The 14481-nt window shown below is 40.9% G+C and overlaps 1 protein-coding gene across 1 annotated transcript in view; it reads left to right on the top strand.

The window, feature by feature from the left end:
- The first annotated feature begins 13484 nt into the window (after positions 1 to 13484).
- Positions 13485 to 14481, top strand: part of FGF2 (fibroblast growth factor 2 (basic)) — a 30131-nt gene continuing 29134 nt past the window's right edge. The window contains exon 1 of the mRNA XM_010008972.1: positions 13485 to 13554. Within this exon, the coding sequence (XP_010007274.1) occupies positions 13485 to 13554 (70 nt within the window). The remainder of the gene's footprint in view (positions 13555 to 14481) is intronic.

Consider the following 14481-nt stretch of genomic DNA (forward strand, 5'->3'; position numbering starts at 1 on the left):
CCTCTGTGCCCTGTCTTTGCTTTGTAATGTGTTGAAGATAATGCATTTAAAAGTGAGGAAATTCTTAACCATTTTGAACTTGATCTTTTGCAGGTTGACATAAATGACAGTTTGGTTACCTACAACAGGGCAGAAATTATAGCTAAATTACTCCCACTACCACTGCTTTTCATATGCTAAGACAGCAGATCAAGTTCAGTCATAAGGTAAGCAAATATAACTCAGTTATTTTTACTCATTTATACCACAAATTAATTCTGGCTAGTTCCAGCTAGTCTACCAAACTAATTCCATACAATTTTTTCCTGACTTTTCATCTCAATGCTTACAGCATGGTTTGCCTTTCTTGCATATAACCATCCTGGAAAAAAAGCTTTGAGTGTGAGAGGTAATGCAATTGTGTTTTCAATTATCCCACATGGTAGTAAACCAAACATCACAATATATGTCCAGTTTATTTTTTTTCAAGGCAGTAGCAAAGTTGACATAAAGAGACTGAAATTAAAATAGTTAGAGACTGTTCAGTGATGGTCTGTTATCTATGTGAATTGAAGAACAAAGGTAGCCTCCTTTACTAATTTTAAGTCACAACTGTTCACATCTGTCACCTCCTAACACGTGATATAATGACATGCATCTTATGTTTTCTCCTAGACCACTAGGAATCTGGTGGTGTGTCTTGGGCATGTGGCAGCCAAAAGGCGTCTGTTTACCCCCTCACAAAATTTCAGGGGCCTCTTTTTCTTCCTCTTTTCAGGAAGATTGCTTCCATCTGCTAATGCAGTTGCTTAAAAAGTAACTGCATAAAGCTGCCAATTATGCTGACTTTTTTTTCTTTTTTTTACACAAATCAATCAGTATTTCTGTCACATCTTTATTTAATTGTCCTTCCTGCATGTCCCACAATCAAGCGGTTTCATGTATGTGATGCACGGGGCTGTGACTTCTAGCTAGGGCTGACTGGGAGCTCAGCTCAAATGTCTTGACTACCATGATGAGTTGAAAAGAGCCCAATAGATTTTTAAGGAATTTAGATGAAGGCCTGAATTGATTTTTATTTTAGAGTACTGAGATATTTTATTTGTGCTTAACATGAAGCACATGGGAGATGTTGTCTGGGAATCAGATGTGTAAAAATGATAGACAAAATGGAGATAACTTAAAATACTACTTTGTCTAGAAAGTTAGGCTCAGGGTATTAAAGGTAGGAGTGTAAGGAAGAATGACAGAAAGATTTGATTAGAAAATGTTTGTCATCAAACTAGCAACTACAATGATGTTAATTTAATTGCAGTCATCCACTAAGCTTGAAAAAAAGTTTCAAAGAGATCTCTTATATTTGTCTAATTGACTCATGAAAACATTTGCTAAGTGTGTCTGCTTGCCAATCATGTGACACTTGGCTGGGCTGCATTAAACATGGAATCAATTCAGTTCAAAATAATTGCTGAACTAATTATTTCATAAAATCACAGATTTTTTTAGGTGATGAACCTATCTTTATGTTTCTTATAGGCTCTGGGGAAAATATGCATTGTCATTAATTCATTTGTTGTATTGCATTTTCCACTTTTTCCTGTATATATTTCTCCCTGCTCTCCTAGCCCTAGCTCCTGAGAGTTTTGTTAATGATCCTTGTAACTGCCTCATCTATTTGCCTTTCTGGAGCATGGAGACAACTTCTAGAGCCCAGACAATGAGAGCCCACACTATTAGAGGCAGCAAAACATGAAAAGGGTTGGTTCTAGTGCTCACGGAATAAGCATATGGAAAAGTTTTTCCCTGGTTTTCCTAACTAATTGTCTTTGGGCTGTCCAAAGCATGTTTTGTTTGTTTTTTTTTTACTTTACTGTCAAATACAGTAGAAAGCTTGGTTTTCCCCTTCTGGTGACTTTTGGGATGAGAAGACAGACTGCATTCCTCCTCTCGCAGAATTTTGGAGTCTTTTATTTGCTAAAGACTAATGTTCTCTGCTGCTCAGTTCTGTTCTCCATTTCTCAACCACAGCTGGGAAAAGTATTTATGGTCATCTGTGTCTCTGTGGTGAAATTAGCCACTAGGAAAAAAACCCACAATGTTCCATAAAAATAACTATGCTCAATAGAAATGTTGTGCATGAGATTGTATTCTTAATCTGAAAATAAGCATTAGTTTTCTTTACATTTAAAAAAATCAAAAAAGGTCAAAAAAAATTAGTGAGCAGTATTTAAGGGAGAAAGGAGAACCATTGCTCAGCAAATAAGAATGCCTTTTAGGCTACTTAGTACCACTATGAAAAGGAGGTTGAAATAAGTTTTCACCTATTTAGTGAAAACATGTCTGACAGGAATTCTTTTTTTTGCACAAGCTGAAGTAATTTGATGCAGGGGCCGTAAAGGCTCTAGTGGACTTGGGAACAAAATATTGCTGTACCTTCATGTAATTGTCATCTGTATGCACTAAAAATAAAATCTAGAGATGACTGCCAAAGAAGTCAGTGGATAGGTGCTATTTGAAGGGTGTGATTAAAAAGTAATGTTATGGTAAATTCTAGCCAAATAAGTGAGGTAGCCTGGGGCTATACCCTGTGCCACTCCTGCACACTGCTGTGTAGGGAGACTTTTGTCTCTCTTTGGCTAGCTATGCATTTAGCATTTTCCTTTGCTTGGTTGGACCACTGCCTTCCCTTCTTTGAGGAACAACATTGTTGTAGCTTCAGAGAGGCCAGGGAAGACAATGGGTTTACTCCTGTGGGAAGTAAAAACTGAAAATGAATTATTTAATTGCTTTCTCTTTTCTTGTACTAAACTCATCCCAGAGAAAATTTTCTGACATCAGTACAAATGAGAAAGGATATTGGCTATGATACTTTAAAGCGCTACTTAATACCACCAAAGTTTGGCTGGGAAACTAGTGTGTGAAACTGACTGCCACCACCCTCCCAATTCTTGTCTGGACAAACAGCAAGTTTTCCCTGGTTGCATTATAAGGAGCTGACCCCCAGGAGCTGACACCCACAAGTGCACGCTTTGGCAGACTGAAGCTCCTCAAGGGATCCATTTCTTCTACGCAGCTGAATACGGATTGTTGATGTTTTGTACAAAGCTCACCACATGACAGATTATTACATCTTGCTTTCTCCAGGCCCACACAGATGGTGTGAGTGACTAACTGATGCCTCAATTTTGCACAGCCTACACACTGATGTCATAAGAAAAGGCTAATACCTCTGAGGTGAGTGTCCTTATTTGCTTGTATTCCAACAACAGTGGGAAATGCAACAATGGGGAAGAAATTAATAAAAGAAAAGCCCAGATTAGTATTAGGAGCAACTGACATAAAATGTGATGTGTAACCCAGTGAAAGGAATCATCAATATTAATTTGGTGTGTTTAAAAAATAAATGAATCATTACATGACAAAGCCCATAAATTGATTCATAAACTGCTGCCATTTTTACATGAAAACTCTGAGATTATTCTGTCTGAAAAACTGCAATTCAATTATGAATGGAAATAACAGCTAAAATCCATCATTCTTCTTGGCCAGGATACCAAGTGAATTTTACAAAACAGACTTCTGGCAACACTGAGTTATATGAAACCTTGCTGTGCATAATATATGCACGCAAACATATACATTAAAAATGCTAGCTGGTCACCTTGATTTTATTTAATTCATGAATATCATTAATTGCAATGATTTTGACTTGCTGGTCTTTGAGGAAAAGGATTTTATCATTATTTGCGTATTCATTTTTTTTGTTTATTTTACAAGTTACTTGTTTACTTCAGTGAAATGACTCAAGGTGTGCAATTAGTCAGAATGAAAGCCCTTAATATTTACGGCAATAAGGTTAACCACATATATTTTTGTTATTTTTCTCTGCAGTGAAGCACTCCTAGACAATGTATGAATTTGTGATTGGTTGCAGTTGCTGAGAATCTGTTCTATAGTATTTTTTTAAAGAAGAATGAAGAAGTTTTTTAATAAGAGTTTTGTGATAAGAGTTGCACGAGTTTTAAAAAATGTTTCAGTTTTTCACCTTTTCTGTCAGAAAGAAATTCATGTGAGCTTGAAACTGATCAGTTAAAATACTGTCAAGTTCCACAAAATTTTAGAGGCAGGCTTGTGACTGTTTTTGTTATAACCGTTAAACTTGTCCAAATGCTTCAGAATAGCTTCACTTAGAACTTCTGTATCAAAGGGCTGGAGAAAGTTGAAAGGGAGATGCCAAGCAGGGCAAAACAGCCTCCTTTTTCCTCTTCCCCCTCCTTCACCTTCTGGGGACAGCGTGGCCTGAAGGGATGTGACATTGTGGGGTAATGTTGGGTCCCCTGGGCTGATTTGTGCCAGGAAGCAAGTGCTGAGGGGTGACCTGAGGAGCAGGGCTCCTAGCAGAGCTGACTGGAGATTGTCCAGCCTTATCTGTCATTCATAGCAGACATGCCAGCATGATGGCAATGGACAATCTGGTGGGATTGGCAGCTACTGCCCTGACAGGAGAGTGAAATAGGCAGCTGGGAACTACTGTGAAGAGGGAAAGTGCTGGGGGAAAGGAAAAAGTCTATGGAAAATTAAGCTACAGGGTTATGAGGATTGTCTGGGGAATGAGAACATGGGCTTTGAACTTCAAGAAAGAAGGCAGGGATTAAGAAGTGGGGAGAGGAAACCTAGCTATGGAGCACATGGCTATGAGCCATAGTGAGATACAGAGGAAAAGGAGTCCAGAGGACAGAGCTTGGCATGTGTTTCTGAGGAAAGATTTAGAAACCTGTGCCTGACAGCAGGGGAAGGGAAAGGACAGGGTGGGGACAAAGGATGAGGAGACAGGCTGGGGGTGGAGGGTGGGGCAGAGGAGAGAAAGGAAGATGAGTCTGTGTCTATTTCAGTGTTCTCCTGATTTTCATTCCTGGGTCTGGGGAGGATTACACAGCCTTTCCCTTCCTCAGCTGTCAGAAGACTGTGAAATCCCCTGGTAAGATGCATACATTGACCCCTAATACTGTGCTCCATGTCTTGGAGGACAACCATTTACTGTTAAAGTCACAGAGTAATTGTGGCCCATGGCAAAGCTAGTGGGTCCAGCTTTATCTCCATTCTCAGCTGATAGCCCCCTTAGGGTATCAGTAAGAGCATTTGTGAGTTTTAGATTAGGACAGGATTCACATTAACAGACCAGAAAGGCTTCAGAACAAACATTCAGCCTGGTAGTGGCACCTGTAACTGTTCCTTTTCACCCTGAAGTCTGTTGCTTGAAGTGTGCACCTTCAGCATTCCCTTCAAGGTACAGGTAGCTTTTCTTGCATGTAGTAACGTTACAGGGGTCTGTGCATAAGTTTTCCCAAATGTCATCTGAGGTATTAAATGTTTGGAATTCGTGGCTACAATTGAACAAGGCAGAAGTCAGTAGTTGGCCACAATGATGTCAGCAGCAAACTGCTGGAGAGGGTCCAGAGAAGGGCCACAAAGACGATCAGAGGGCTGGAGCACCTCTGCTATGAAGACAGGCTGAGACAGTTGGGGCTGTTCAGCCTGCAGAAGAGAAGGCTCTGGGGAGACCTTATAGCAGCCTTCCAGTACCTGAAGGGGCTTCAGGAAAGCTGGAGAGGGTAGTGACAGGACAAGGGGTAACAGTTTTTAACTGAAAGCAGGGAGATTAAGGTTAGACACCAAGAAGATGTCCCATGAGGGTAGTAAGGTGCTGGAATATGTTGCCTTGGGAGGTTGCTGATGCTCCCTCCCTGGAGGTGTTCAAGGCCAGGCTAGATGAGGCTTGTGCAGCCTGGTCTAGTGTGAGGTGTCCTGGCTCCTGGCAGGGAGGCTGGAACCTGATTATCTTTAAGGTCCCTTCCAATATAATAATTCTATGATTCTATGATTTACTGGGTGTTTTTCAATTGGGTAATACAGCTTCTACAGAGAAAACTAACATGCAACTAGTAAAGTATGAGGAGGTCCTTCTACCACAGATTATCTGCTTTCATATCTTCTAAAAGTGGTATCTTTACATGAGTGTCTGATTAGTGGTGGAAAAGCAAAATCTGTCTGCACATCAATTTACTGTCACTGTGATAAGGAGTATATAGCAACATAAAAACCTTTTTATTGTTCAGATTGCATTCAAAGATAGGCGTATTCTCACAAAATTTCTCCCAGAATTGGAAGACTGCACTTGATAAAACTAATGAGGGTGTAACTAAGCGGTTTATGCAGGCATTCATTGTAGACGATCAGAGGGCTGGAGCACCTCTGCTATGAAGACAGGCTGAGACAGTTGGGGCTGTTCAGCCTGCAGAAGAGAAGGCTCTGGGGAGACCTTATAGCAGCCTTCCAGTACCTGAAGGGGCTTCAGGAAAGCTGGAGAGGGTAGTGACAGGACAAGGGGTAACAGTTTTTAACTGAAAGCAGGGAGATTAAGGTTAGACACCAAGAAGATGTCCCATGAGGGTAGTAAGGTGCTGGAATATGTTGCCTTGGGAGGTTGCTGATGCTCCCTCCCTGGAGGTGTTCAAGGCCAGGCTAGATGAGGCTTGTGCAGCCTGGTCTAGTGTGAGGTGTCCTGGCTCCTGGCAGGGAGGCTGGAACCTGATTATCTTTAAGGTCCCTTCCAATATAATAATTCTATGATTCTATGATTTACTGGGTGTTTTTCAATTGGGTAATACAGCTTCTACAGAGAAAACTAACATGCAACTAGTAAAGTATGAGGAGGTCCTTCTACCACAGATTATCTGCTTTCATATCTTCTAAAAGTGGTATCTTTACATGAGTGTCTGATTAGTGGTGGAAAAGCAAAATCTGTCTGCACATCAATTTACTGTCACTGTGATAAGGAGTATATAGCAACATAAAAACCTTTTTATTGTTCAGATTGCATTCAAAGATAGGCGTATTCTCACAAAATTTCTCCCAGAATTGGAAGACTGCACTTGATAAAACTAATGAGGGTGTAACTAAGCGGTTTATGCAGGCATTCATTGTCTAATTTTTCCTGAGGGGGAAAAAGTGAATATAAACTAAATAGTGATTCTCATGTAATAAGTAGTGCTCCTGCATTAAAAAAAAGACAGATCAGCGAGCAATTTAACTTCCCAGATGCTTGGAAGTTAATTGTTGCATGTCAGGTTTGAGGTAATAGCCTGGACAGTGTTGGGAAAGTAATTTCCTGGCAGATAACAAATTGCATTTTGGCATGTGGACAGCAGATTACAGTTTTTTAAACTATCACGAAGAAATACACTAAGCATCTCTCCAAGAAACAAACAAGATTTCACAAGAGCCAGTTGGCTGAAGTTGCACTTACAGTACTTGTAACTTTAGATATTGTAGGAGGTGTAGGTTCGTGTGCAGTAATGGTAAATGTAAAGACATATAGGAATGATTTCACAGCTAAGAAAGGGCAGAGTTGCAGGAAGTGTTTCACCTAAGCTAGTGGTGGCATGGATGGACGCATTGGGGTGTGGTGGAGCAATAATAACTATATCCACCCCAGCAGCACTAAACGCTGCCTCAGACTCATTTGGGATAGCTCTCCCTCCCTAGAACTAGAAGTTCATACAGCACAAGGGACTGCATAATTTATTTGTGCTTCTAATAGTGTTCCAGGGCCTGTCTCTCCTTTCTCAAAGGCCAGTGTGCTGGTATCCTGAACACTAAACTGTATTTGTGTTGACTGTACTACTGGAATTCTGTTTGTGTTCTGCATGTGATGCTTGGTCTGTGACCTGCTGCTACGTGGTGTCGTGCTCTGGGGAGCCCTTCAGTGGGGCCTAGATTTGGGGATCCATGGAAACCGTCCTGAAACAAAGAGAAAACAAATGGGAGAGCTGTTGTGACATTTCTTCTGGAATACTATCAGTACAGATTGTTACCGAGAGAGAGGGTTTGTTTTTGTGTTGTTTTTTTTTTTATTCTTGCTGTTTTCTACCTACTAGCTAATATATTTTACAGAAATAATGCAGAGCAATATCTCAGTTGAGCAACTGATAGAAATATATTCATGATGTAGTAAAATAACATATTTTTTTTCTTTGTAACATCTCGCTGATCTCATCTCTCCTTGCCCGTAAATGTGAAATGATGAAAGCTGCATGATGTGGTAACTCTTGTTCCTTGGGAATAGTCTGTCTTTGCTGTATTCCGCCATAAAGTTAGTTTGGCCATGTACTGTAGCATATCTCTGAATGGAAAGTGTATTTTCCGCACTTCCACCTATATTTTAACTTCCAACTGCAGTCCTGTGAATGATTTAGCATTCTCCAGAATTAGCCCATATGGAAGTTATGAATCTTACAAGTCTTATATGACAAGAACCTAATTAAAAAGATGATAAAGAAGAATCTGCAACAGATCATCCACTATTTCCTGATCACTTGCTAGGCAGTGTAACACAGGACAGGAGACAATCTTTGACCCAGAGTGGTTTGTAGTTGATGTGGAAATGTTTAGTTAACATTGTTAGAATTGCTGCAAGTAGACTTATTGCAAGCCACACTAGGTGGTCCTGCTTGAGCAGGGGGGTTGGACCAGATGATCTCCAGACGTGCCTTCCAACCTCAACTATTTTGTGTTTATGTGAAGATCCACTCACTGTTCAAAGGAGTTAATGAGTTTCTTAAATGACAACAACACAGACAGACGTTGACTGCACTTTTGTATCTGCCTCACAAGCACTGATTTTCCCCTGACTATAGGGAAAAAGATCTCCTTAATAATCTCTTGACGTGTGTCCAAGCATTTCTAGTGCAAGAGCAACTGCGTTGGCCTGCAGTGATATAATGAAACCGAAACATGTCTTGAGTCATAAGCAGGGGATAAGTTGCTCAAGGACGAGTGATGGGAGCACTGACGTAACATGAGGGTCTTTAAACTGCCTTGACGCAGAGCCCATGCTGGGGCAGCTCAGCCATCTCCAGCTGCCCTGGAGACAGGAAGAACAGCTAGACCACTGACCTCCTCAGCCACTGCCCTTCCAGTGGCGTGGGATCAAGAGAGATAAATACCTAAATCATGATCTTTTGGTTCTAATGCAATGCTGCAAGGAAAACAGCAACAAAAAAGTGGGTTTATGATTGTTCCCACTGAAGAATTTCTTACCTTAATAAATGTGGATTTCTTTGAAATCTAAGACTAACTCAAATTCTTTGGGATCATGATGTTTGCTTTCAAAGTATTTTTAATCGTCTTTTTTTCATTAATATTATCAGTCTTTATACTGACATTTATTTTCTTAGCCCTGAGTAATTTTGCTCATTTATATTTATTATACTATATAATGTGGATACAGAGAGAGGGTGTGTATATGTGTTTGTATATACATTAGAGGGAGGGAGAGTGATGCTTTTGCTAATTCTGAACTCTAATATTTTTACTAAAAACACTATTTCTTGTTTCTCATAAGTTGAGTTCACTACTCTATCTCTTATATCTCCAGCAGCTGTCCCTGCTTCTAGACAGTTCTGCTCTTCTTCCAAGTGCAATCATTTTGGACCATAACAAATTTGATTTACTTCCAATTTAAGCCTCACTGGATTGTAAGTTCTCTTATCTTCAGCAATCTTCGGCTGTTATGTTTCCAACATCAGCCATTAGGAAAGACAACCCAAAACAAAGGTTTGGCCATGTGTGGTCATACTCAGATTGAGCATATATTGAGAAAATTTTGCTTTAGAAAGACATAAACAAGTGTCCAGTGGTGCTTTATAGCAATAAAGTACTCTTCTGAACTGGAATGGAGACTCTAAGAGGTTTTCAATTGGTTTTCAATAGTTTTTCCTATTGTTGATATGATTTCTTTCTACTATTTGTACCAGAAAAAAAAGATGAAGAGGAAAGAAATAAGCTGTTGTTTTGAAAAAAAGAAATATTGATTAAGTGTCAAAAAGTAATCTGAAATGGAAAACTGAATTTCTGTTACAGATTTTTTAAAAAGTGGCCATGCAAGAATAATTTCTCAGGCATTTAATAATATGCATATATACTTAAAATACAGAAGTTTTGTTCTCATAAACTGCACTTACAAAAGTAAGTGAGCAAAAAATGAGCCTGCTTTCTATAGTGACTAGACAGATTTGTGGTTGTGTGCTTCTGTCATACAAAGTGGGTGAAACGTACTTCAGAGGCTGGGTAAGCATATGAATATTGACCTGGAATACTATGGTGAAAGAACTAAGAATTCTGGGGAGTAAATTCTTACTGAATTCTTAAACTCATGCTTAGACTTTGAAGGAAAGAAATATATCTAAAAGTAAGCAGTAATTTTTACCCAGAAATGTGTTTTCTGAAACAGAAATAATTAACTAAAACATCAAGACACATACTACTTTTCATCTATCCAGATGTCTGCCCAGACTGCCAGCACAAAAGCCATTCTCTCACAGTAAGGTTATCTTCCACCTGGAGTGAGCACTGAGGTGGATTTATTCAAGGGCCCTCTACATCATGCCTATCCTGTGATTTATTTTTCTAAGCTGGGGAGACATCTGGAGCACAGAATTGCAACATCCAGAAAGTTGCAATTCTCTTTCTGATCTTTCCTCTTTCTGATCCTAGTACAACTCTATTCTTCACAAAACATGAGCGCTACAAATGTCTTCCTCTCACTTTGCAAGCCCTTCTTCCCACAGGGTTATCTGGAGGAAGAAACAGCCTTCCTTAATGCTGAGGGTTTACCAAGACCAAATTAGAACAGCTGCAATCCACTGCAGAGAAGTCTAGCTACATCTTGGTGGTATGCAAGGTCTCTTACCACTGCATTCTTGAGTTTCAGGAAAGGTGTGTGCTGTAACATCAATACACATTGATGATTTGGAGAAGTTGAGGCTCCTCATGAGGCACTGCATGAGGCCAGGCAACATGGATGCTGTGCCCTGCTCCAACCAAGACCTGGCACTCCCTGGTCTGGTGTCTGACATCTCCTGTGTTCCTATAAATGGAAGGCCAGGCCATGTGCTAGCTTAATGCTGATGTCAAAAACGCATACAGAAGGTTTGGCCATGAGTGTTGATCTCTGCGGAGGTTGTTGTCTTTGACAAGTGTATGTCTGAGAATTTGGTGGGAGACATTCAGCACCGATTCATGCTGGTAAGCAAGGGATGGTTTTTCCACTGCTAGTTGAGTTCTAGACAACACAAGAAAGACTTCAAAGGAGACACAGCTTATCCATCTCTTTTTGGCTAATTGCTACTTGCATCTGCACCAGAGAGAGGGAGCAGGAAGCCAAAAAAACAAGAAGCCAAGCATGGTGATGGACTAGAGATCTGGGCTGATGTATTTCTAATAATTGGAAGCATTTCTTGCAGCCATAGTGATACAAACCACCTGCTGATGTGTCTTAATGGTGATGGATGAGCCCAGGTGTCACTGTGTGTCTTTGCTTGCCTGTAGGTTTAATGGCTTTTCATAATTTAGGTTTGTTTTGTTTTGTTTTACAGTAAATCAGGTCTTCTGCAGATTAATGTAGCCTGTAGCATCTTCATGATAGTTGTGTGACCAAACACACTGTAGAGACATAGTCCTAGCAAACTGTAAAGGATATATGGCTGAAACTCCACTAAAGGCAGCTTCCATGGTAGGGGATTGAAGTGTTCTTGGATTGTCATCTGGCAGAATTTGTAGTAGTAACTGCTGGAAAGTCTGGGAAAGTTGCAAGATGGATTCTTGACCTTTGAATTAAAAATTAAAAACTGATTTGGCTAATGGGAGTTTGTTACTCCTAATCTGAAATACCTCAAAAATTACTCTTGCATTTTTCAACATTTTTCTGTAACCAGACTAACAGTATAATTTAGGTTGGTTTGTTTGTTGTTGTTCTTTTCTCCACATGTTCTGAGTATGATGCTACTGAGGGTCTCTAGAAATTTAAGCATTATATATTGAAAAAAGGCAATGTTCTGACATACAGATGATCCACAGCTATCTGCCACTGGAATGGAGTGTCTGTCTTGTTTACGAAGTGCCCTGTGTTCAGTATGACTCCTAAGTATGGGAGCAGCACTGGATAAGACCAGATTTTTCTAAGAGGTAAGCTGTTCCTGTGAGGAGCACGGAGTTGAAGTCGATCCTTATGGGTCCCTTCCACCTTGAGATAGCCTATGATTAAAAAAATCTAGCTGGTTACAAAACAATACAAGACAAACACAAAAAAGTAGGTAATTTAGATAAAGACCTAGAGATTAGGTCTTTAAGATTTATTTTTAAAGTAGAAGGAAGGTAGGGTTTAAGGCATTTTAACATGGAGTATGTTTTATGCAGGCCAAGAGAAAGCTTCTGAAGGGGGTTGAAAGCAGGGATAATTAATGGTTTGGGTGGAGGGGTATTAGCTGTATGGGTGTAATTGTGCGCAAGATCTGTGTTAGGGAAGGGCGGTGGTAGGGATAATGTGGTCGAGGCCATGAGAAAGAAAAATGCTCCTGCCAAAATTGCTCTAGTCAATCTTAAGGGGAATATGAATGATGGTATTAAGAAGCTGGAGTGCAGAAGAAAGTAGAATGGAGAAAATAAAAACTGGTATGTTTTCCATTTGAAGAAGAGAAATGAAAATAGATTAAAAAATATATACATATATATATAATTGGCAGATCTTGAGGTGAGGGCAGATAGCTTAAGGAATATGACCTTCCATTTTAGCTTTGTTGTCTGTTATTTCTGGGCCCCACAGATATAAGCCCCGGTGACAAGCTGCTAAAGAGCTCTCAAGCCCCGTAATTTTACTGGTAGCCACTTACAGCTGCATGAGTCTTTAAAAGGATCATTTGATAAGGAATTTGAGCTGATTGCCTTATCCACCCCACCATCATGGGGGCTAGGCCTCAGAAGACAGAAATATCAAGGCACCATCCTGTGAAACATGGTCTTTAAGCTGCAGGCAGCTCGGTAACAGGGCTCCCAGCCTGCCAAGGCTGGGCTTGTATGGGGTGCTCCTGAGGTACAGGGGTTTGCTCCAACCCTGCCAGTCATGTTCCTCTTCCCAGAAGACAGAGTACTGATCTGTGAGATGCTGAAACATGATTTCCTGGGAGAGTGCTTGGGTTTTGGTATGTGAGAGGTGTTAATGGCCTCCTGTGTGTGCAGGGGAGTTGCAGAAATGGTTGAGCGAAACTATGGATGTTTAGTCTTCAGGAAAATTTTGAGGTTTTGTGTTGTCTTTTAATATATTTTTTAAACAAACAAACAACAAACTTCTTATAGGTTTAAGAATTGTGTTTTCACCCTTTCCTTTGATCTTCCTGAATCTATCCTTCATCCCCCTTCCAAGAAAGAGGCCAGAGCTTTGAAAGACTCTATAGGACAAGGAGACAAAATGGCCCGAACACAGATTCTGTTGCAGAGGAAGAGCAAGAAGAAAGGAGGAGAGTCTTCACTGTTGACTGTGACTGTCCAAAACTGTCAGGTGCAGTGACAACAGTGTGATTTCCAGGGGAAATAGCAGAAAGTGTAATAGTAAGTGTATGGGTGACAAGAAGCTGGAGAATGTAAGGAGAAAGGAGGGGTGTTTGTGAGTGATGGGGCTGAAATTTGCATGTGTGGAGAATGACAGCAAGCGAGTGACACTTGGTTGTGCCTGTGGCGCTGGTAGGGGGCAGCTGGCTGAGATGGGGTGGACCTGGGCCTGCCCTGGGCTGGGCCAGACCATGCTCTGCCTGCTCCCTTGGTTGTCATTAGGCCTCTGGAGTGATGGTGTGGGAAGCAGTGTCATTGTCACTGTTTCTGGTAAAGAATTAAAATTTATGGCTTGCCAGCAGTCAGAGTTGGGAAGGGAAGCTGACTGGCAACAGAATTCCTTAACATATGTGCTAGCAAAAAGAAGATTACAGATTGTGTTTGCTGGACAGTGTGTCTTGCTTTGGTGCTTATTTCTTTACGCAGGTTGCTGTGTGTTGGCTCTGTGAAACTAACAGCCCAGCGTTAGCTGCCCTGGGTGGGATTGTGTGGGGCTGCTTGTCCTGCTGTTGAAGTTGGCAACCTTCCTGAGGTGCAGGCATGAGCTAGACAGTCCATTTGAGGCACAAAGCTTGGGTTTGGAAAGAAACCTTTTTCACCCTGTTTTGTTGTCAGCCTCAAGCTCAAAATCTATTTGATGGGTCGACGTGCTTTGTAAACTGTGCTTTAGAGATAGTAGTAGTGCTGTTAGCAGGCTGGTGCCAGAGTTTTCTCCCATTGCCCTCTGTTGATACCAGGTTTGCTACCGATGAATGGGAACAGAACTAGTTTCTCGCTGGTAAATGCTCAGATGTGAAATGATTGCCACGTGGATTTAAACAGGTCAATATGTTTTCTTTTATTATGATTTAAACCATTTCATATGGTACCGAGGCCACATAACTTCTGGCTCAAAATAACTCTGGTTATTTTCTTTACAAAGCCAGAGGAAAGATGTCCGACCTTCCAGCTGGCACGCTGGCCGCATCACGTTCCCAGTGCTGCCGAGGCACTGCCCCCCGTCATGTCCCCCAGCCGCGGTGCCCCCGGGACAAACCGGTCCCCCGTGAGTGCGTGCAG

This window comes from Chaetura pelagica, unplaced genomic scaffold (genome assembly GCF_000747805.2).
Source record: "Chaetura pelagica isolate M959 unplaced genomic scaffold, ChaPel_1.0 scaffold221, whole genome shotgun sequence".
NCBI classification, from domain to species: Eukaryota; Metazoa; Chordata; class Aves; order Apodiformes; family Apodidae; genus Chaetura; species Chaetura pelagica.